Genomic DNA, 24,714 nt, shown 5'->3' with positions numbered 1-24,714 from the left:
TCGCTGTAACGGAGGCGCACGCGATAGCTCAGCGGAGATTAGCAGTGCAGTGCTGAGTCGTTTCCCGCTCCTCTGCGGAGCGAAAGTGCTACCACGCTTGCCTCCAGTCAACTGGCCGCAGATGGCTATCCCTGGATACGGCTAGCGAGGGCGGGGTCACGGAGGGCGACGCGAACCGAGTAAATCAGGTACAACTGGAGGCTGGAGCCGGCGTCTCCAGGCCGCTGGTGGAGGCGTGGCCGCATCATTATGGGCAGCTGAGTCCGGTGAAGGGCGGGATGCGAGCGGTGGGGGTCGCCCGCCACTCACTATATATACCGGCCGACGAGCCGGACGCTGGCATCAGTCCCTGCGGCGTCTTCCAACTCACCTCCAGCTCAACCAAGCACCACCGCCTCCACCATGAAGGTCCTGGTAAGTGAGCCTCACACCGACCAACAACTGGGCTCCACTGGTAATCCCCTAGGAGCTCGGAGATTCAGTATTTACAGAGGGATACCACAGGGTTCCATTCAGGGGCCTGCATAACTACACATGCTATGTCCTTTTCAATCACACTCTATCTAGATTCCAATAAACCACAGTGAACATTCTTACACTGTGAGAGAAGTCACTATGGGAAACCATATGGGCCATTTTTGATATTTTCTATCACTAATGTGAGTTATTTACTTTTATTCTGTGAGTCCCAACGTTATGTGCATCAGTGGGAACAACTACTTGGTAACATCCCTGAACTCGTGGCTACTTGTGGCCTCTGAGTCTCAGAAAGGCACCACAGGGAACTCCATCACATGTTCTGAGATGCATTGTAATCCTTTTCTCTTGGAAGGCACCTGCAACTATCCATATTCAGCACGTGAGCCAATAAAGGAAAATTACTTTGCTGTACCTCTGGCTCCAGACTCTCACAGATTCTGAATTCACAGAAGGGCACCACAGACCTTCTTTTCCCTATGTCCGATCTCTACTTTTATTACACTACTTCTGCGGGCATGAAGCTTCCCACTTCTTAAAAAGGATACCACCAGACTCTAATTCTGATCTTAGTTAATATTTTACTGACACTGTAGCCCTGTTATATCTTGTGCCTTGGGTGCATAGAAGGGAAAAACCACTTTGCAACGTCTCTGCCATCCAACTTTTTATGCTGACACCTAGGCCTTCATTTTGTGTTGTATTACTTTTACTTTTCTTGTGCTTCTGGTGGTTTCCACTTCTCTTAGATAATTCGTAATTCTACAGATTTTATTGTTACTGAGCTGTGTAACAAGCCCTCAGAAACGAATAGCAATATAGCTTCCAGAAAGACGTACCATTGAGCTCCATACTCTGCCTGCATCAACGTCTTCTTACATGTGCTACACACCACTTTCGTACTGCCCTTGTGCGATTCATGCATCTTACCATCGTTCTTATCACACAGGGAAGTTACTGAGAGCAGTAGAACACTCTATCCACTGTCTCTCATCTCGAAACTCACAGGCTGCGAGTTCCCAAATTTAGCACATGGCTTGCTTTAACTTCCCTTCAAATGTGATTTCTACTTAGTACCCCTAAGCAACTAACCAAAATTTTTTTAACAGTAAATGCTGCCAATGGCACCGCTGTACCACTGTATCATTTTACAGAATACTTGCTGCTGCAGCAGAGATCCAAAGGCCTACATAATAAGGGGTGTAAGGGAAGCTCTTTTGTCATTCTAGGAGCTGAAGAACGACTATGAAGCGAGATGGGGCAAAGGGTAATGGAAAGAAGATCGTATATTTTGGGGCATATCTGACATACATGAGGAATTTGTAGGGGATGTTTGGATCATCAGGTAGTCCCAAGTGACAAGATCAGTCTGTAATGTGATGACCTACAGTTCTAATAAGTGGCACCATTAAGCGCTTTCGTAGTCAGCCCTCGAACAATCTCTGAAGGACACTGCGTCTCAACGGTCTCGTAGGGTGTGAATTCCCCGTTCAGTACCACAGGGCTCTAGTTTTGACCCTAAGTAATTTGTACATAAAGCTGGTCTGCAGTTCTCATGACTCTTCCAGTGTCACAGGCCATAAAAATGATTCAGATGGCTCTAAGCACTATGGGACTTAACATCTGAGGTCATCAGTCTCCTAGACTTAGAACTACTTAAACCTTAGTAACCTAAGGACATCACACACATCCATGCCCGAGGCAGCATTCGAACCTGCGACTGTAGCAGAAGCTCGGTTCCAGACTGAATCGCCTAGAACGGCCCGGCCACAGCGGCCGGTCACATGCCATACCAGTTTATATTTCCGAGAGCAAGGTGTGTGTACATCATGACAGGGGTCTACAGAATCTGGTGCAGTCTTTCTGCAAACGGCCACGCCTTCTACCATTTATTAGCTATTTCGAGCTCCTAAAAAGAATAATCTCCATTCAATGCCTCTAGGTTACAAAAGAACTGTAGCTAAACAATTCTGTAACGCGACGCTACATACTTTTGAAGGTACTTGGGTAACTTAATGACAAGTGTAGTAATTTATTTTTGTTATTACTGCAATTTAAGGACGTATGCAAGCTCCCTTTCGTAAAAATGATTTACAGATCAATATAAACTGTACTATTCGTCTTCATATGATGTGGCCGGCCGAAGTGGCCCTGCGGTTAAAGGCGCTGCAGTCTGGAACCGCAAGACCGCTACGGTCGCAGGTTCGAATCCTGCCTCGGGCATGGATGTTTGTGATGTCTTTAGGTTAGTTAGGTTTAACTAGTTCTAAGTTCTAGGGAACTAATGACCTCAGCAGTTGAGTCCCATAGTGCTCAGAGCCATTTGAACCATTTTCATATGATGTGGTTTTTAAAAAGTGTCAATTACTTGCACTTGGGATGATATCCTCGCCGTGTACAGTAAAAATTAACAGGGGCGTTGCCACTGTATGTGTTACACAGTCCTATGAAAGTTCTCCCGCCCACAGAAGGGGGGATAGAACAAGCAGCTGTTTTCTGAGCGAATATGGCTAAACGGAGCAGCATAACTGAGCGCAAATCGATACACGTGCGGAAAGCAGGTCCCCTGCGACTTAATGAATTTGCGCGGCTACAGGAAGCGATAGGCCGGGAAACCAAAACGCAACTCTTGCCGAAGAAAATTGCTTGCGCCCAACTTTTGGGCGCGGTGACATCCATCGAACGGCGAGTTGTCGGAGCTGCCGCTGAGAGCCCTTGAACTTGGCGTTTCCGCTCCACGTGTGTTTACGCGTCACATAAAACCCGGCAGTGGCGAGTTTTCGGACCAGTGGTGCGTGAACGACGGAACCAACGAGGCGCAGCAAATGCACCGCCAGGCACGTCGCGCCGCGGCGCTCCACCTTCTTGAGGACGCTCTGTCACGCCTAGTCGGCCATCCACTGAGATCTGACGACACCATCTCACCAGGGGACGTTCCTATCTGGGGGCTATTAAGAGGCTTCTGGTGACAAATTCTGCGTCCCCGCGATAAACGAGGATAATGGAAGAGTAGTGAGAAACTACGGACAAAGCTGTAACCCCAGTAAAAAGGATATTTTTTAGTCTATCACTCCTTGGAGTGGTTTGATGCGGCCCACCAGAAATTCCACTCTTGCGCAAAGTAGTTCAGATTAGCGCTTGAATCCAATGTCCTCAATCACTTGTAGGAAATGTTCCAGTGCCGTTCCCTACAGATGTTATTCTCTACAGCTCCCTTAACTACCGAGCACGTCCCTTTTTCGTCCCATATATTTCCGTATGTTCCTCTCCTCGCCGATTCTTGGAAGAATCCACTCACTTCTTATCAGTCCACCTAATTTTCAAAATCCTTCTATAGTACCAAACCAAACGTTTCCTCTAACTTTTTCTCCGGTTTGCCCACAGTGCATGATTTACTAAAATATAAGAATCAGTCAGATGGAAACTGTTTATTATTTCAAAAGTAACTGCCACAACTGTTAACACATTTATCTCACTGTGAGACAAGACGGTCATGCAAAAATGTTTGCAGTTGCCTTCGGAACCACTACTGTACCCAGGTGTGCGAAGCAATTCGACGGCCACCGAACGTCTTTCTTCAGCTCTCCAAAAATATGGAAGTCGCATGGGGAGAGAAAGGAACTATATGGAGGAAGTGTCAGGGCTTACCAGCGAAACTCCTGTAGCGTACTCGAAACAACCTTGGCAACTTGTGGACCCGCCACGCTGTTTCGACTATGTTTCAGAAGTTTCCCTGCGAACTCCTTACACGTACTTATAATCCCGGTCTTTCACCATGGGATTCAAACTATTTTATTTTATTTATGTCATGCCCTTAACTTTGGTATGTTACCACACCCATAGATACTATAAGTCGAATCCTACTGTGCAGTATCTTCAAAGATTTACTTTTTACCCGAAGGAGCAATGACTAATGTAAAGAGGTACTTTAGAGTGGACGGCGAATGTTCGACATAAACGCAAGTATTGTGTGTATCTAAGATGGGTGATAATTCCTCTGATGCGCCCAGAATACAGAAACCATTAATCACGTGGGGGCGACAGCACTGTAGCGTTGTTCGACGGTGTTGTATAGAGGAAAAACGACTGTCTATTTGCCGCTGTACGAACCATCTTATCTTATTATCTGGGCGCCAAGGACCTTGCCACAGTGGTTCCAGTCAGATCACCGAAGTGCTGTCTTGCTTGGTTAGCACTTGGGTGGGTGACTGTCCGCTGTTGGCAGCCAGTATGCACTCAGCCCTTGTGAGGCAAACTGAGGAGCTACTTGACTGAGAAGTAGCGGCTCCGATTGCGGAAACTGACAACGGCCGGGAGAGTGGTGTGCTGATCTCACGCTCCTCCATATCCGCAACCAGTGACGCCTATGGTCTGAGGATAACACGGCGGTCGGTCGGTGCCGCTGGGTCTTGCGAGACCTGTTCTGGCAGAGTTTAGAGTTTTTATCATCTCCGAAATGAACGGTGGCGGCAGTGGAAGCGTTGCGGTCATCTTCAAATGCCGGTTCTCGAAATTTTCTTTGTAATATTCTTCAAAAAGAATGTCACCTTTCTGTCAGAGATTCCCATATGAGTTTCCAAAGAATCTCCTTAATAGCTGCATGTTGTTCGAACCTATTGGTAAGGAACCAAGAAGCCCACCCCTGAATTACTTCGATGTCTTCCTTCAATCCGACCTGATGTGGCTCCCAAACACTCGAGTAGTAGTGAAGAATGGGTCGGACTAGTGTTCTTCAGATGAACCACACTTTTTCAAAATTATTCCAATTAAGTCTATTGAAACATACCGCAACAGTTCGATATAGGCTATACGAAAGAGTAATGGAGATGCTCGTTGAAATTAAATGGGAATATTTGTAAGAAATACTAATCTGAAACTTCCTGGCAAAATAAAACTGTGTGCCGGGCCGAGACTCGAACTCGGGACCTTTGCCTTTCGCGGGCAAGTGCTCTACCATCGAGGTACTGGCAGAAGTAAAGCCGTGAGGACGGGGCGTGAGTCATGCTTGGGTAGCTCAGTTGGTAGAGCACTTGCTCGCGAAAGGCAAAGGTCCCGAGTTCGAGTCTCGGTCCGGCACACAGTTTTAATTTACCAGGAAGTTTCATATCAGCGCACACTCCGCCTCAGAGTGAAAATCTCATTCTGGAAATACTAAGCTGTTGTCACGGACAACCTGTAGAATTTACGACAGTTTTTGTGCTACTGTATGTCGGTCACCGGCTGCTGAAGTATACGTGGTCCGTTTAGCTCTGTACAGTAGAAGAAATACGTTCCTGACGCCCCATATTCAGATCTGCCGTGGCTGATCCAGTGCAGACCATCCATTGTCCTGTATAGCTCCGTATGGCAGAGGTTGGGGCCCACGAGAAATACGGGCCCCACAACGACCTTGTGACGTCACACTAGTCGCCTTTCCTGTAATACACAGCGGTGTGGGATCCGTACCAGATAGGGTTGATAGAAGAAATAGAGAAGATCCAACGGAGAGCAGCGTGCATCGTTACAGGATCATTTAGTAATCGCGAAAGCGTTACGGAGATGATAAATAAACTACATTGGAAGACTCTGCAAGAGAGACGCTCAGTAGATCGGTACGGGCTTTTGTTGAAGTTTCGAGAACAGCAGTATATTGCTCCCTCCTACGTATATCTCGCGAAGAGACCATGAAGATAAAATCAGAGAGATTAGAGCCCACACAGAGGCATACCGACAATCTTTCTTTCCACGAACAATACGAGACTGGAATAGAAGGGAGAACCGATAGAGGTACTCAAGGTATGGATGTAGCTGTAGATGTAGAAAGCCCGGCTCCGTGCAGGGCCCATGAGAAACATTTGTGTCAATGCAAAGCTATCCACTGAAGATCTTAACTTTGTCGTGTGCTTGCACGTATCTAAAGAATCTTGAAACCGGAAATAGTTACTCACTCCCCCCTGGAAATGGCCGCTGGCGCTCCTGCAGCGTCACGTGCTGTAACCCGCGCCACAGGCACTGAGGGTAACTGACGTCATACGTTCGCGGTCGTTGTGTATGGCAGTTTACACATGGGGAAATACTGTCACTGTGACTCTGAATATCCAACCTAGACACTGCTGACTCGGAAACACGAATTCTTGCGTAATTTAGAACATCCCGTGGACCCATGAGCCTTACACCGATAATCGACACACGCCACGTTCACTCTAGACCCAGGTGTAACAGATTGCTCAGATACCATGTCGACACGAGCGCCAGTACATGGCGCATCTGCGGGTAGGGCTCCCCGTGACATTTGGACACTCAGTATTGGGTTTTTAATCCGGTGAAGGAGCTGCCTTTGAACAACGGGCATACCACAATGAGGTGGTCTGAAAGTCATGAAGCAAATCATACAATGGTCCAACGTGTATCAACTACCTCTTCGTAAGAGACTTGCAAATTTTTGAGCAAGTCTAACGAAATCAGTATCACTAAACGGCTAAAACTGTCACCCAGTTGCAATTGCAGGTTGCCTGTCTAACGCTGTTAGGGTCAACAAAAATTTGATTCCAGTATTTCATATAATTATTGACGAAATTTGAAAATTTAAAACGCTCTCATAATCTACTAAGACACGTAAACTTGCGTTAAAGGTTTAACACAGTAAGTCAGGTATTAAAATTAGAAAATGTGTATATGTCTTAAGAATGCACACGTCATGGCGCGCAAATTGCCCAGATGATATTTATAAAGTATTTGAGAATGAGAGTACTTCGCGACTTCCAACAAACTATTCACGTACTTTCGAACCTTAAATTTACTATCTTCTCGCCACTCACGCAATAAAACTTGAGCATCAGCGTGACGTTTAATTACTTCTTTGTAACTGACTCTGTTTGCTTACGCGTTTTCCAGAGAGTATCCACCTACACCACAGATTTCACCTGAAAAATTATATCATTGTACTACACATAGTTCGGGATATATGGCATCATATACATAGAAAATGCATGAAAAACCTTTTTTTCTTAAAATGGCGCGCAAATTACACTATAATCATCCTGTGTTTTATAGTGAGTGCACTTTGCGGCTTCCACCAAACATACTTTCAATGTCTTTTATACATGGTAGTTCAGTTCTTGGAGGAATTGATGCAGGGAGATTGCTGGTCTGCGCTAACAGCTCTTGAGAAACAGAGCACTGAATCAAAGTATGTTATTATTCGGAAGGCTGATATGTCAGTGCTACAGTGTCCATTAGACTCCATCAGGACAGTGACAGTCGGACCAAGAGAAAGGTAAGGAGATCCCAAATCACCAAAACTATTCTCAGCAATGCTAGAGTAATTTCTGAAGCCCTTAGAGTGGGAAATCGAAGCAAGTGCACCCTTTAATGGAACGTGAATCATCCTTTCTTGCTATTGTAACTGTACCGTTTGCCCGAAGTACATATAAATTTCATAAAATCGATGAAAATAATACAAGAAATTTGAGATAGTCCTGAAAATCGGTTCTAATATCTCCACAGTAATATGCAAAGAACTTGTAGAAAAGTTGAAAATTGTAGAACTTGAATTTCTACAATTTATATATAGACAGTGAAAGAAATAAACAGAAAAAAATTGACCTGTAGCGGGTCTGTTAAATCAAAAGAGCATTTTCAGAACTGAACATCCAATACACCTGAAAATGAAAACACTACTATTAGTACGTATTATAAGTTTGGACTAATGGTAGTGAGACGTCGACGTCAAATGCGAAAATCTGAAGGTTGCCCTGATAGCAATTTTGAAACCAATCATCTTTCGGTGAGAATTACTGACACAGCCAGGAAAGAAGCAAATACTTCAATAATGGAAGATGTAATTATGACCATAATGAAAATGACAGATGAAGATGGTGGGGACATGCCAAGCGAACCGACGATACATGGAGCAAGAACGCTCTTTGCTGGATTCCAAAAATAACAAAAACGCAGCTAATGGTGGGTTGGTGGTATTGGACAATATGTAGGACTTGCGGATATATGCGAGTATATCTGAAATATATGCAGGGTGGACGAAATAAAACTAGCCCGAAAAATAATTAATGCACCTTAAGATATGCAACCTAACTTACACTGCCTGCTCCAGATGGGGAAGATGTAATTTGGATTGCCTACCTTGAGCTGCGGGCAAGTTTTATTTCGGACTCCCTGTACGTGATCCACCTTAATGAGAAATACAATGCTGCTTACGCAAATTATATGTCACCATTTTAGTCATGGACTGTGCGGCTGGTCCCGGCGGAGGTTCGAGTCCTCCCCCGGGCATGGGTGTATGTGTTTGTCCTTAGGATAATTTAGGTTAAGTGGTGTATAAGCTTAGGGACTGATGACCTTAGCAGTTAAGTCCCATAAGATTTCACACACTTTTTTTTTGTAACCATTTTATTCTTCATTAGCACCAGTTAAACAGGTTGTGCAGTACTGTTGTCCTCGCAATAATCCACTCATCTCAGCAATGAATTACGAATTCTTTCAATCACCTCCACCTCATCTCATTAATCTTGGCAAGACTGAAAAATCTGCTGCTCCATTTCGTCAACCTACCAACCTGGGCGCTTTATATCTAAGATGACCGTAAGATGACAGCAGAAATAAAGATCCTGAGGGTTGAAATCAGGTGATCTTGAAGGAAAAGCCACAGACCCTCATCTTGGGTCATATACGCCTATTAACAGCAGAATGTTCCATGTCCAATCATGCGCATACTATTCCACAATGATGGGCAGTGTGTGATATTTGTGACTTAAATGGAAATTTAATGGATTACATCTGTAGCAGCGGATTACATCTGTTAGGAAGTCTTTTCTGAAGGTCATTACGTGGTGTGTAGCCATGTATGGAAGTGAAACATGGATCATAGGCAGTTTAGACAAGAAGAGAAAAGAAGCTTTTGAAATGTGCTACTACAGATGAATCCTGAAGAGCAGATGGGTAGATCAAGTAACCAATGAGGCACAACTTGATTAGAAGTAGGGATCCGTCGATAGGACACATTTTGAGCCATGAAGAGATCATCAATTCAGTGTCATAGCGAAGTGGGGGGGGGGGCGTAAAAATTGTAGAGAGAGACCAAGAGATAAATATAGCAACCAGATTCAGAAGACTGTAAGTTGCAGTAGTTACTCGAAGAGGGTAGAGTAACATGGAGAGCTGCATCAAACCCGTCTTCGGACTGAAGACCACAACAACATCTGTAGAAACAATATTTCACACTGAATTTGGGGTACACATCAGGGCCGATTACAAAATTTCCGGCTGAGGGTGTTGTTGCAGCGTATATGCAAATTAGCACGACACCGATTCTGGTGTATAAGCACAGACATGTAAACAAGGGATTGGTGTGGCATTAGTGCGTTTCCGTCGTGTGCGCGCGAAGTGGGGAAACGTGAACTATGGCGACGTTATTACCAAATGCGTCCAAATAGGATCAACGTGCTGGTATTCTTTTCTTGGCTGGACAAGGAGCGTTGCTGCTTCGTGGCGATGCATGTCCCTATATCGCAAATGTCGTAGCGCAGAAGTTACACCAATTCACTTAGGAGACGCTCGAGAGCCCAACCTACAATCCTGATCTCTTCCCCAAGGGATTATCGCGCATTCCGTCACTTGAATGGTCGGCGAGTCCTGCCGGACGAGGATATACGGACTTCTTCACACAGGAGGACACGGTATTTCACCAAACTAGTGTCTTCTACCTGGTGCCTCGATGGGATGATTGCCTTCAGTGCTCACGGCGATTTAACCTGATTGACATATCGATCCTGGACTGTGCAGTTTTCGAACGGAAACTTTTTGCTCACCCTTTAGATAGTTAAAATTAATTCCGCCATTTCTGTGTGACATTTCATTTCGGCGGCTTGCAGTGTTCCGCGATTGACGAGAAAGTCAATGGCCGTTGTTTTGCTAGGATCCGTGCCGTGTTAAGACGTCTTGTGCAAGACAGAGTGCGTCCCTGGTGGGTTGTAACTTAGCGGTAAATACTAGCAAAGCGATTCGCTTGGGTAGTTTTACGTTCTATTCTCGAGTACAGCGCTGCGACGAATGTGCAGTGTCTACTGCTTATTTCTAGCGAGGCGTATCTGTGTCTCAAATCAGGTATGAGGTCGGCCAAGCGTAACCGCAGTAAGAGATTGCATTGCGGAGAGAGGGGGAAAGAGAGAGAGACAGAGGCAGTTACACACACCCTCCCACCTACACACACACACACTGAGCAGATGGCAGACAGAATGTGCCTTTCTCTCTGCTCTGTCTCACTGCGTATCGGCGACGGACGCACGCGAGATGTGCTGTTGCGTCATACGCTCCCGTTACGTCGGACAGCCTGTGTCCGTATAAAGCAAACCGCGCGACGTACGTGAGCTGTGTTTCGGTCGCACACGCTGTAAAGGAATTTCCTCTTCCCCTCGCATTACGACACAGTTTCGCTCCGCTGCGAGACATTCGTAACAGGTCCGTACGTGCCCGAGAAAAACATAGCGCCCGATGCATTCGGTTTTGTCCCTCCACTTGCCGCTCTGGATACGTCAGCTTGTTCATCCATCTACAGCTACGTATACATATATATACTCCACAGTCCATTGTACGGTGGGTGGCAGAGGGAACGTTTTTATTACCAATTACACTTTTAGTCGAGAACTGCGCAAGCGAAAATGACATTCTACACGCCTCACTAAGCACGCTAATTTGTGTGTCTCATTCTGCACTATTCGATCAAAAGTATCCGAACATCCCTATGTAATGTGAAACTAACCACTAGATGTCACGACAAACGGAGCTTCCAATAGAAAGGGAGTATTGTTTTGTTAGTAGAGAAACGGTAACAGCAGAACTGGTCAGCTAGAAGGGTTCAGTTACTTCTAACATAGACTAAGATAACGCCTGAGTAACAAATCCATCAGGGACATTTCAATCGTTCTAAAGCTGCCCAAGTCACCTGTTGCTGATGTGACTTTAACAGTGAATTGGAAACGTGAAGGAACAACCACAGCTAAAGCAGTTCAAGTCGACCTCACGTACTGACCGACAGGACCGTTGGGCACTGCGGATGGTGAATGCCAAAAATCACATGATATCAGCAGAAGGAATCACTCGTAAATTTCGAAATTCTACCAAAGACCGCCTAGCACAATGACTGTGCGTATGGAGCTAAGGACATTGGGGTACAGTAGTGGACCAACCCCTCAAAAACCCATCGTATGAATGCAGCATTGCTAAGCGACGCTTGAGGTGGCGTAAGGATCGATAATGACCAAATACGTAAGGATTACAACTACAAGTAATTTGAGCTGGAACGATCTCATAGGTGATATTGTGACGAAAGCGAAGCACACTTTGGTAATGCCATAGGTTTAGTAAAGAGACTGCCTACACTCGATGGTGAGTGTTCATCGGAGGTGAGGGTATCATCTGGAGTGCCCCAGGGAAGGGTGGTAGGTCCGCTGTTGTTTTCTATCTACATAAATGATCTTTTGGATAGGGTGGATAGCAATGTGAGGCTGTTTGCTGATGATGCTATGGTGTACGGGAAGGTGTCGTCGCTGAGTGACTGTAGGAGGATACTAGATGACTTGGACAGGATTTGTGATTGGTGTAAAGAATGGCAGCTAAATATAGATAAATGTAAATTAATGCAGATGAATAGGAAAAAGAATCCCGTAATGTTTGAATACTCCATTAGTAGTGTAGCGCTTGACACAGTCACGTCGATTAAATATTTTGGCGTAACATTGCAGAGCGATATGAAGTGGGACAAGCATGTAATGGCAGTTGTGGGAAAGGCGGATAATCGTCTTCGGTTCACTGGTAGAATTTTGGGAAGATGAGGTTCATCTGTAAAGGAGACCGCTTATAAAACACTAATACAACCTATTCTTGAGTACTGCTCGAGCGTTTGGGATCCCTACCACGTAGGATTGAGGGAGGACATAGAAGCAATTCAGAGGCGGGCTTCTAGATTTGTTACTGGTAGGTTTGATCATCACGCGAGTGTTACGGAAATGCATCAGGAACTCGGGTGGGAGTCTCTAGAGGAAAGGAGGCGTTCTTTTCGTGAATCGCTACTGAGGAAATTTAGAGAACCAGCATTTGAGGCTGACTGCAGTACAGTTTTACTGCTGCAAACTTACATTTCGCGGAAAGACCAAAGATAAGATAAGGGCTCGTACAGAGGCATATAGGCAGTCATTTTTCCCTCGTTCTGTTTGGGAGTGGAAGAGAGAGAGAAGATGCTAGTTGTGGTACGAGGCCCCTCCGCCACGCACCGTATGGTGGATTGCGGACTAGATGTAGATACATGTCCTTCCTTTTCTGGAGTATTACTGCCGGGCGAGGGGTCCGCGTCAGAAAGCAGTGACGGAGGACACCGAAAAGGTTCAAAGAAGGGGATCTGGTTTCCTATTATCGCGAAGTAGGGGAGAGTGCCTCACAGATATAATACTGGGGGACAGTAGTTAAAACAGAGGCGTTTTTTGTTGCGGTAGGATTCATGAAATATCAATCACCTTTTTTCTCCTCCTCATGCGAACATATTTTGTTGAAGTCCCCCTCAATGAAATAAGAGAAACCAGAACTTTCACGGAAAAATTTAAGTGTTCGTTTTTCCGGTGCTCTTTTGGAAAGTGGAATAGAGGAGAAATCTCCTCGAAGGTGGTTTGATGAAGCCTCTGCCAGGCTATAATTCATAGTTTAGTCTCTATATTCTATGATTCTATTTTATATAATTCATAGTTTAGTTTCCTCTTCCGGACACCATATTCTTCTTCCGGCTCAAGTATTTGTCTCAAGATCTTTATTTTAGATATACCAGGTTGCTCTTCATCGAACGTCGTTAATGTCTACGTTACAAACACGATATACTAGCACCGACCTCACTAAAACTTTACATGTCATAATTGTAATTCTCCTGAATAGCATCTCATTTCTGCTGTTTTCAGACGCAACGGTTGCATTTTTTGGCTGACAGTATCTGTTTTTCGATTTCAGATCTGACATTGCCGCTACACTTTACTTCTGAAATATCCACAATAGATTAGCTTAATAAGCCATAAAAGAATTAAATTCAAGATATTATGCTATAACAGCCCGTACCATTACAACGCTAGTCAAGGTAGACAACAAGTATCGTAAATTCCTGTTGATCTACAATTTGTCATCCTTGTGTAACGAGCGACGTGTTGAAACATCCCATTGTCGGGTGAGGTGGTGCAAAACATTATACTACAGTAAATATTTACCAGTTGCCGAAAGTACTGCGGCTACAGCTCTGATGAAAATATTGATGAAAAAGTCAAGTTCCCAGACACGACATTCGGAAGAAAGGAAAATATTTCACAGCGTCTTCCTAACACTGGTCAGGCGACACTTGGAGTGTTGCGTGGACAAGACGTTGTCAAACTTGCACTTTGTTCACTTGCAACTAAGAGCAAATTACATCGGAGCGTTCTTTCGCGACTCATACCACTCAGAAGCAAGCTTTCTACTTTTAAAAGGACGGTCTTCGTAATTTCTGCGTCTCGATTCCTGTTATATCTCCAGTGATGTGCCGTCTGAAAAATCAGCACAAATACACAGACGTCGGTAAGTTCTCAAAGCGCTGTAGATATTTGCTGTTTGCTTTAAATATTTAGATATGTAAAAGCATGTAATTCACAAAGCCAATAAACGTGATTACAGCATCACTGAGTCACAAAAGGGAATCAGTCGAGGGATAAAAACTCCTGGGTGTAACATTTTGTACGGATGTCCGTATCTATACTCCGCACGCCACCTCCCAGTGTGAGGCAGAGGGTACTTTGTGTGCCACTTGTTGGTAATGCTCCATGTGTGCTCCAGTTTCTCTAATTTTAACTTCATGGTCTTCTCGCGAGACGTTTGTAGCAGGACGAAACATGCACTAACGAAAAAAAAGTCTCAGCAACAAAAATAATTAACATAGAGTAATGTAATATTAGGAATACAATCATCTAGGTAACATACTTAAGTGATTAACATTGTAAGATTACTGGTTAATGTAAGCGCGACAGAAGGCATTGCAAATGTGAAACTCTGGTACGTTATTAACCGGTTTAACCTCCAGGCTGTTGACTGCTAGCATGCAAACGTGCATGCGTTGTGTTGTACTGGTGCCGGGTGTCAGTCTGTGGGATAGAGTCCATGCCCGTTGCACTTGGTCGGTCAATACAGGGACGGTTAATGCTGTTTATGGACAATGCTGGAGTTTTCGTCCGATGATGTCCCATATGCGCTAGCTTGGAGACAGATACGATGATCGAGCAGGCAAAGGCAACATGTCTACACTTGGTAGAACTTTTTGGACTACAGCAGCAGTATGTGGCGAACGTTATCCTGCTGGAAAACACCTCCTGAAATGGCAGCACGAGATGTCGAATCACCAGACTGAGGTACAAAATTGCAGTCAACGTGCGTGGAATAACCTCGAGAGTACTCCTGCTGTCATATGAAATCGATTCATAAATGGTTCAATGGCTCTAAGCACTATGGGGCTTAACATCTGAGGTCATCAGTCGCCTAGACTTAGAACTACTTAAACCTAACCAACCTAAGGAAATCACACACATCCATATCCGAGGCAGGATTCGAACCTGCGACCGTAGCAGCCGCGTGGTTGTAGACTGAAGCGCCTAGAACCGCTCGGCCACAGCGGCCGGTTATGAAACCGAACCCCAGACCATAACTCCAGGCTTAGGCCCAGTATTAATCGAGTCCGTCTAACTTCCAGAGAGGTCGATTGCAGGCCCTCAACAGGACCTAACCAACACACGGGCATCACTGGCACCGAGGCAGAAGCAGCTTTCATCAGAAAACACAATCGACCTTCACTCGGCTCTCCGATGAGGTCTTGCTCGACACCACTGAAGTTGCAGATGGCGGTGGTTTTCGGTCAGTGGAATGCACGCTGTAGGGCGTCGGGTGCGGAGCTGTCCCTGAAGTAATCCATTTGTAACGGTTCGTTATGTCACTGTGGTGCCAACTGCTGCTCCAATTGCTGCTACTGATGCAGTACGATGTGTCAGAGCCATACGGCGAACATGATGGACTTCCCTGGTGGCCATCCAAGGCCTGGTCTTCTTGCGATAGTACACTCTCGTGGCCACTGCTGGCAGCAGTCATGTACAGTGGCTTCATTCCTGCCAAGTGTTTATGCAATACCGCAGAAAGAACATTCAACTTCTGGTTGTCCTTTACACGACATCGTTTAAAGACAGTGAGATGTTGATAATGCAGACTTGATTAACGCTATGTGTTTTCTAGGATTTAACGAAGCCTTTTGACTGTGTTGACCACAAAATATTACTGCAGGAGTTGGACCATTATGGAGTAAGGGGATTAGCTTACAATTGGTTGGCCTCTTAGTTTAAGAACAGAAAGCAGAAGGTAATTCTCCGCAATATTGAGAGTGGTAGTGATGTTCAGTCGCAATGGGGCACTGTTAAGTGGGGCGTTCCCCAAGGGTCGGTGCTGGGGCCACGGCTGTTTCTTATTTATATAAATGATATGTCTTCTAGTATTACAGGTGATTCAAAAATATTTCTGTTTGCTGATGACACCAGCTTGGTAGTGAAGGATCTTGTGTGTAATATTGAAACAGTATCAAATAATGTAGTTCATGAAAGAAGTTCGTGGCTTGTGGACTCAGTTTTTACAGTTTCTAACTCACAATTCAACAAGAACCGATATTTTGATCAGACAGAATGGGCATATTATAAGCGAAACGGAACAGTTCAAGTTCCTAGCTGTTCGGATAGATAGTAAGCTGTTGTGGAAAGCCCATGTCCAGGATCTTGGTCAGAAACTAAATGCTGCTTTATTTACCATTAGAACAGTACGTGAAATAAGTGACAGTTCAACACGAAAAGTAGTCTACTTCGCATATTTTCATACGCTTATGTCGTATGCTATTATTTTCTGGGGTAATTCTTCTGATTCAAAAAGGGTATTTTTGGCTCAAAAACGGGCTGTTCGAGCTATATGTGGGGTAAGTTCGAGAACCTCTTGTCGACCCCTATTCAATAGTCTGGGAATTCTGACATTGCCCTCACAGTACATATTTTCTTTAATGTCGTTTGTTGTTAGCAATATTAGCCTATTCCCAAGAGTTAGCAGCTTTCACTCAGTTAATACTAGGCAGAAATCAAATCTGTATGTGGAATGCACTTCCTTGACTCTTGTGCAGAAAGGAGTGCAGTATTCTGCTGCATCCATTTTCAATAAGCTACCACAAGAACTCAAAAATCTTAACAGTAGCCCAAAGTCTTTTATGTCTGAGGAGTTTTCTCATGGCTCACTCCTTCTATTTTGTCGAGGAGCTCCTAGAAGAGCTAAAAAATTAAGCAAATTCCAGTGTTACATTGTTGATTTTTTTATTTAAACTTACGACTTGTCGCCTGAATATGTTTTTTATATTTCATTATATCTGTTTCTACTATCGTGCTATAATTTCATGTATTGACTCGTTCCATGACCATGGAGATTTCTCCTTAATTTGGTCCCACGGAACAATAAATAAATAAAGAAATAAAAAGTAACTCACCACGTCCAGTCTCAAAGGTCACGTTTACAGCGACTATTTAAAGCAAACCATATTTGCATCCTTAAAGTGCCGTTACTATCGCCACCCTTATGCGGCTTGTGCGTAATTTGAATAGATACAATTTTTCAGAGTAGAAAGACGCCTACCAGCTTTCGTTTATGTAGCACAACTCCTTCTTGGTGTTGCAGTTGTTTTTTCCGGGCAGTGTATCTGTACACTCTTCTAGGATCGCAACTTTAACCATGATGCAGAATGCCTCTCTTGCAGTGTTTGCCACTGGAGTTCGCTGAACATCTCCTTAACACTTTCGGCGCTTCCAAGGTGAACCTGTAACGAAACGCGCTGCTCTTTTTTGGATATTCTCTGTTTCCCTTCATCAGTCCTGTGTGGTACGGATCGCAGGCTGACGAGCAATATCAAGCTATCAGTCGAACGAGATTTTTGTAAGCTACCTCATTGGTAGGTGGGGCTACACTTCCTGAGAATCCCCCCAACGAATCCTCAATCTGATATCTACCTTAGATGTGATTCATTTTTTTGCGGTCGTTCCACTTTGAACCGCTCCTCCATATTTTGTGGCTATGACAGCTTCCAGTGATTGTTCTGGAATCAGGTAATCACAAAAATTACGTGTTTTTCTGTCGATTCACGCGCAATACGTTAAATTTCCATTCTGGAAACATCCCCCAGGCTGTGGTTAAGCCATGTCTCCGCTATATCCTTTCTTTCACGCGTGCTAGTTCTGCAAGGTTCGCAGGAGAGCTTCTGTCAAATTTGGAAAGTAGGAGACGAGGTGCTGGCAGAAATGAAGCTGTGAGGGCGAGGCGTGAGTCGTGCTTGGGTAGCTCAGATGATAGAGCACTTGCCCGCGAAAGGCAAAGGTCCCGAGTTCGAGTCTCGGTCCGGAACACAGTTTTAATCTACCGGAAAGTTTCACGTTAAATTTCTTTACTCTGGGAGTCAAGTGCCAATTCATACACCAAGCGTCGATCCGCGCAGGTCGTCCTACGTTTCGCTACAATTCTCTAGCGTTGTACTCGTGTGTATAAAATAGCATCATCCACAAAAAGCCTCGTGGAACATCTCACCTTACCAACTACGTCACAGAATAATAACAAGGTTCCAGTCGCAGGGAAAGCTGGTGGCAGACTTAGATTCATTGGGAGGATACTGGGAAAATGGAGTCAGCCTAGGAACAATCGTGCAACTCATCCCGGAATACTGCTCAAATGTGAGGAAACCATATCAAAATGGACTAACAGGGAATATTGTTCCTACAGAAAGGACAGCACGAATGGTCACAAGTTTGTCTGGCCGAGGCGACAGGGTCACGGAGGTGCACAGGTGTATGACAGACGCTGGAAAATGTATGAAACCATTACTGAAACACTATGTTTCCGGGAACTGTGTGAGAGGTGGGTACCAAAACAGTTCGCTGACCAACACAGTCAACAGAAGTGCATCCTCACGAGATTTTATCGAGCGCTTCGGACTCCCGCGAAAGACTACTTAAAAAGTTTCAAGAACCAGCATTAAGTGAAGAATCTAGGAATATACCACAGCTCCCTACATGTCCCTCACTAAGACAAACTTAACTACACCACGCACGGAACTGTTTAAGGAATCGTTCTTTCCGCACTCCTTAGGCTAACGGGACGGTAAGTAATCCTAATACGTGCCGCAGTCCGAACTACCCTCTGCCATGCACTTAATTGTGGTGTTGCAGATTGTATATATAGCTGAATGTTACTCCTTGCACTCGACTGATTTCTCTATTCATTTCCTCTAACATACAAACGTGTCAACTATTGTGTTTAAAAGAATAAAAGGATTCGATGATATCTGATGAACAATTTAATATGCGTAACTCCATCTTGGAGAGACCACGGATTTCCCACGTAGCACCACTAACGTTGGAGCGGCAGCCAGTAGCATGTTATGAGACAGAATCAGTTTGAACCTCGTGCCTCGCACGTACTGGTCAACCAGGAATTAGTATCGACTGAAACGTTCACGTCAGATCACGGGTTCCCTATACGCACTTCCTGGCCATTTACGTCATGAAGCACTAGACCAATACTTACCAAACTTTTCGGAGATATTCGCAACAGAACGAGTACTAAATGACTGAACTTTCAGTTCATCCTGGAACTGATCAGCACCGACAACACTAGTATAAGACGTGACCCACACGAGCACGAAGCACACAGTCCGAATGATATCTCGAAGAGTTTCTCGCTACTTCTGAAACACGTGCCGCATCAACTGTTGATGACTGCTGGCTGGAGTCTGGAACAAAAGTGTACGTACTCTGGGACATGATCTTCGCATGAAATCTTCATGGAGAGGCTCAGCCATCTCCAGTGCAAGAGACGCGTCCTGGATCGCCGTGTGCTTTACCGTCAAAATTCCGAGAGCGTATGTTCCTAGTAGACTAGACCAGTACATTACTTCCTGTTACGTGTATCTCGCTAAAAGGCCGTGAAGGCGAAATCAGACAGATTTCAGCACACACAGTGTCTTGCCAGGAATCGTTCTTCCCGCGAGCCATTCCCTACTGCAACAGGAAAGTTGGGAAGTCTCAGTGGGACCCAAAGTAACCTCCGTCACACACCGTAAGGCGGCTTGTGGGGTATAGACGTACATGTAGATGTTGATATATGAGTGGCAAATCAGCTGACTTGACAGGCTATTCCAGGATCCGTACATTCCTCAAGGCATTTTCGGCGAGAATTGAAATATTGGGTCTTGCATTATCCTGCTGAAAAGTGTCATTTATTACTCTGGACAACAGGGTTAACCATTCTTACTATGTACTGGCAAGAATTCTGCCTTCTCGCAACAATTACCATGACAGTCCTGTCGTCGCATGCAACAGCTCTCCCTACAATTCCAGGAGTTCGACAGATACGCGTCTCAAATGAAATGAAATGTCGTGTGACGAGGGCCTCCCGTCGGGTAGACCGTTCACCTGGTGCAAGTCTTTCGATTTGACGCCACTTCGGCGACTTGCGCGTCGATGGGGATGAAATGATGATGATTAGGACAACACAACACCCAGTCCCTGAGCGGAGAAAATCTCCGACCCAGCCGGGAATCGAACCCGGGCCCTTTGGATTGACAGTCTGTCGCGCTGACCACTCAGCTACCGGGGGCGGACACGCGTCTCAAAAATCGCTGCCTCGTGTGGCGTTTTACCAGGTCGTGTACGGACACGCTGGCATCGTTCTGACCGCCACAGAAGCGAAACTCGTCTGGGTCCAACACAAAATGCCACTCGATATACCAGTAAACGCTGGCTCTGCACCACGGAAAAGCTGGCCGGTGTGGCCGTGCGGTTCTAGGCGCTTGAGTCTGGAACCGCGTGACCGCTACGGTCGCAGGTTCTAATCCTGCCTCGGGCATGGATGTGTGTGATGTCCTTAGTTAGGTTTAAGTAGTTCTAAGTTCTAGGGGACTGATGACCTGAGATGTTAAGTCCCATAGTGCTCAGAGCCATTTCAACCATTTCACCACGGAAATCTCTATTGGCTGTAGTATGGTGTCATTGGTAAACATCGCCCGACACTTCGAGATCTCAGTGCAGCTGCCAGTAATATCGTAGCTGCCAGTAATATCGTACTGACACCATAGTTGTGGAAAGCTGCCAAGACTAGTGCATGTCACGCAGAATTCCTGCTACACTGCTTTCCAAACCCAGACAAATGCGTTATTAAGGCACTAAGCACTCCGTCTTCAAGCCACAAGTGGCCCATCGGGATCATCCGACCGCCGCGTCATCCTCAGTTGAGGATGCGAATGGGAGGGGCGTGTGGTTAGCACACCGCTCTCCCGGTCGTTGTGACCGGAGCCGCTACTATTCGGTCGAGTAGCTCCTCAATTGGCATCACGAGGCTGAGTGCACCCCGAAAAATGGCAACAGCGCATGGCGGCCACCCGTCAAAGTGCCAGCCACGCCCGACAGCGCTTAACTTCTGTGATATGACGGGAACCGGTGTATCCACTGCGGCAAGGCCGTTGCCCTGTTATTAAGGGGCGGGGGGGTGTGGGGGGGGGGTCTATAATGTTTTGGCTCATCAGAATATAAGTTGGTAAGGTTTGTAGACTTTGAGACTTCCTGCCTCCCTCTGTATGCCCCATGTAGGTTTCTTTCATCCAGTTTATCTTCAGTGAAAAAAATGTGTGAAATTGGATATTTCTTTTTGTAAGTAACATTGTATTATGGCCCTCTGCCTCTGTACCCACTACGCAGACTGATCCCTCTTCTGTCCACAGGCCATTTTCGTCGTCGCCCTCGCGGCCATCGCCTGCGCTGAGGAGGAGAAGAAGCAGGAGAAGAGAGGCCTGCTGGGTCTGGGATACGGAGGCTACGGAGGTTACGGCTACGGAGGATTCGGTCACGGAATCGGGATCGCCGCAGCGGCGCCCGCCATCTCGTACGCGGCACCTGCAGTGAGTACCACCTGACACCCATCTCTCACGTGTGGCGGTCACGATTACTTGAAACTTCAAAGTAGAAACTGAATACCAACATTAACTCATTAGTCTTTCCACCAGTCTGATAACATCTTCCACGTCTATTCTAATTTGGCACATTCTTTTACTTCCGTACAGTTCTAGCCCTTCTAGTTGGATGAATGGAACACCTTTGAAAACTGTACATACGAATTTCATACGCCTAGCATGGATTCAGAATGAGAAGATTATATTCAGACAGTAGTTTTAGACTTACACAAATAAGTGAAAACAAGAAGAAAGCTTAATTTATCCGTCTTATATGTCCGAAAAACACCTTCTCGGTTACCAGGCCCGGTCAGTTCGAATAAAACACTCCCACTATCGATAGTTGTCCTCGCCATCGTCATTAGGAGTGGAAACCACTTTCTGCCGCGGCTGACATGAGGTTCCGCTTACGTAGGCAGGACAGCAGCGCCTGGATCCTTCCAAAGAGGGTGCAGTGTCGCACGCAAGAGAAGAAGTTCGTAGCAGGTCCGGATTTTACTTCTGATGACGATGGTGGAGACAGCTGTCGAAAGCTCGACTACTGTTCGAAGTGATGCAGCTTGAAATCCGTGAAGATTTCATTCATGCACGCAACTGCAAAACGCCCTACGAGACATTTAACATGTGTTCATACACTACAAGAAGAATCTGACCTGCCGAAACAATACTTACTCTCTCAAAAAAAAAAAAAAAAAGGAATTTCAAAGCACTGATGAGACGACGACGATGATGATGATATTGATGATACGTTTGAGTCCATGACTGCAAGGTCTTTAAAGCCCCTAGTAAAATTGTATGAGACGAATGTGCATAAAAGTGACGAGAAATAAAACTTATATTCTAACTGTATAAAAATGCCCTAAACACACACACACACACACACACACACACACACACACACACACACGACACAGAACAATACGAAACTCAAGCATCTGTTCAGTCCATGTATGTGAATGACAAGATAAAAATTCATTCTCTGAAAGTTGAATCAATCGAAGCGAACACTGTCCAACGAATCACACAAGTGACAGGAAAGAAGGAAGGCTGGATTTAAACGGACTGTCAACAGTTATGTCATTAGGGATAGAGTGTAAAGTCGGATTGTGGAAGGAAGGGGAAGGAAATCGGTACTGTACCGTTTTCAAGGAAACCATCCCAGAATTTTGTCTTTGGAAATTTAGGGAAAGGGCGTAAAACTGACATCAGGATGACCAGACGGGGATTCGAACAGTCGTCCTCCCGAATGCGGAGCCACTGTGTCTAACTACCAACCACCTCATTCGGTCACACGAGTATGTCCACGCACGAGTGTATCGCACACTTTTCGATTTTTATACTGACGCGATCACAAAAGTAGGTTCAAAACTGAAAACGACACTCTTACTCAACAATGTAAATTTTACAACTGTGCCTTTTGCTGAAGACCAGACCGTAATAAGCATTGTCGACAATGTGATAGTGACAGCTGTACATAAACTGAGTACAGGTGGCAGCCGAGTGAAGTACGACAATTACCAAGAACAAAACCTGAGGTATACTTAGAAGGAAAGACAGCATTGGTCGTATTTTTTTGTTTTATTAACCGCAAAATCGATTTTCGGTCACTTAGTGACCATCCTCAGTGCTAGAAGTTAAAAATTTTTTCACATAGCAATCAGAGAGTATAAAACAGAAAATCTGGTCGTGGTGCACAGGACACTCCATGGAGTCGTCAATCAATAAAACCTGAGGTGTTTCTAACATTAGAATCAATAATATGATCAACTAGACTAATAATTGAACAAATAAGTGACTTATAAAATTCTAGGGCATGTTAAGTGTTTAAAATCAGGCGATGTACAAATGGAGCTTCAAAATTTTGGGCATTTCTCTGGCGCAGCGCAACGAACTTTGAAATGTAACGTTGTAAAGAACCAAATTAATAGAGAAACAGGAACAAATCTTTTAAAAAAAGGACAGTACTCACGGTCTTGTTCGTCAGTGCCAAATCTGAACTTTAACACCATCGCAGACATTCATTTCCTGAACTCTACGAGATTCATGTAATAAATATGAAATCTATTCCTGCGATTCAACGAGAAGCGCTGTCCCTTGCCTGTGGCCCGTTGTGAAACGGCCTTACACAGCAAGCAGTGAAACAATACCTTTGTGTATCCCAGACTAATTGTCGCTCTCGTGTAAAATGTGCCATGTGGTTGCTGGTACAGTACAACAGCAGTGTTTATTAGAAGCCAGTGTTGCTGACTGATTTGTGGTGACGCCCGCAGGTGAGCTACGCCGCCCCCGCCATAGCCGCCGCCCCTGCTGTCAGCTACGCCGCCCCCGCCATCGCCGCCGCCCCCGCCGTCAGCTACGCCGCCCCCGCTGTCGCCGTCGCCCCCGCCGTGGCTAAGGTGGCCGTCGCCGCCGCCCCCGCAGCCGTCTCCAGCGTGTCCCGCGTCAGCTACTCCACGACGCACTACGCCCCCGCAGTGGCCGCCGCCCCCGCAGTGGCCGTCGCCCCCGCCGTCGCCAAGGTGGCCGCTGTCGCCGCCCCCGCGGTGAGCTACGCCGCCGCCCCCGCGGTGAGCTACGCCGCCGCCCCCGCAGTGAGCTACGCCGCTGCGCCGGCCATCAGCTACGCCGCCCCCGCCATCGCCAAGGTGGCCGCCGCCCCTGCCATCAGCTACGCCGCCCCCAGCCTGAGCCTGGGCCACTACGGCGGCCTGGGAGGCTACAGCCTGGGTAGCTACGGCTACGGCTACGGTCACCACTAAGACGCACCACTCCACCGCCCTCCCCCCCCCCCCCCCCCTCCCCAGCACTACTGGGCACGCGACATCATTAACTTCGCAACGACACGCTATATGCACCCTCATTGGTCGCAAGGAAATCATAAATGTAAAAAAAAAAATGAAAATCACATCATAATTATGAAATAAACAATTATTTGATATTTAACTCTGTAGTCGTTATTTCCATCCATCATGTAATCGAAGCACTGTCTAAGTTTCTGGTTGAGAGTATGCCGCATATCTAAAAAATAAAAAAAAAATAAAAAAAATGGAGCTAGTTAAAGGCAACAGAACAGCAGCCAGAACCAACAAGTTTTCTACACTGAAGCGCCAAAGAAACTGGTATGGGCATGTTAGTTCAAATACAGAGATACGTAAACAGGCAGAATACGGCGCTGTGGTCGA

The 24,714-nt window shown here is 45.7% G+C and overlaps 1 protein-coding gene across 1 annotated transcript; it reads left to right on the top strand.

Moving 5' to 3' along the window:
• The first annotated feature begins 262 nt into the window (after positions 1 to 262).
• Positions 263 to 24,475, top strand: LOC124717342 (cuticle protein 16.5-like). Its single transcript, XM_047244172.1, has 3 exons — positions 263 to 414; positions 21,305 to 21,481; positions 23,803 to 24,475. The coding sequence occupies exons 1-3, from the start codon at positions 403 to 405 to the stop codon at positions 24,289 to 24,291; spliced, it is 678 nt and encodes a 225-aa protein (XP_047100128.1). The 5' UTR covers positions 263 to 402; the 3' UTR covers positions 24,292 to 24,475.
• Positions 24,476 to 24,714: the final 239 nt, after the last annotated feature.

This window comes from Schistocerca piceifrons, chromosome 9 (genome assembly GCF_021461385.2).
Source record: "Schistocerca piceifrons isolate TAMUIC-IGC-003096 chromosome 9, iqSchPice1.1, whole genome shotgun sequence".
Lineage (NCBI taxonomy): Eukaryota > Metazoa > Arthropoda > Insecta > Orthoptera > Acrididae > Schistocerca > Schistocerca piceifrons.
Note: the sequence above shows the minus strand (reverse complement) of the source record. Positions and strands in the feature narration are given on the sequence as shown.

Excerpts from the sequence above, each read along its gene's own strand:
- LOC124717342 (XM_047244172.1), top strand. Across the intron at positions 21,482-23,802 it reads TCTCGTACGCGGCACCTGCA|GTGAGCTACGCCGCCCCCGC; the intron begins GTGAGTACCACC and ends TGACGCCCGCAG.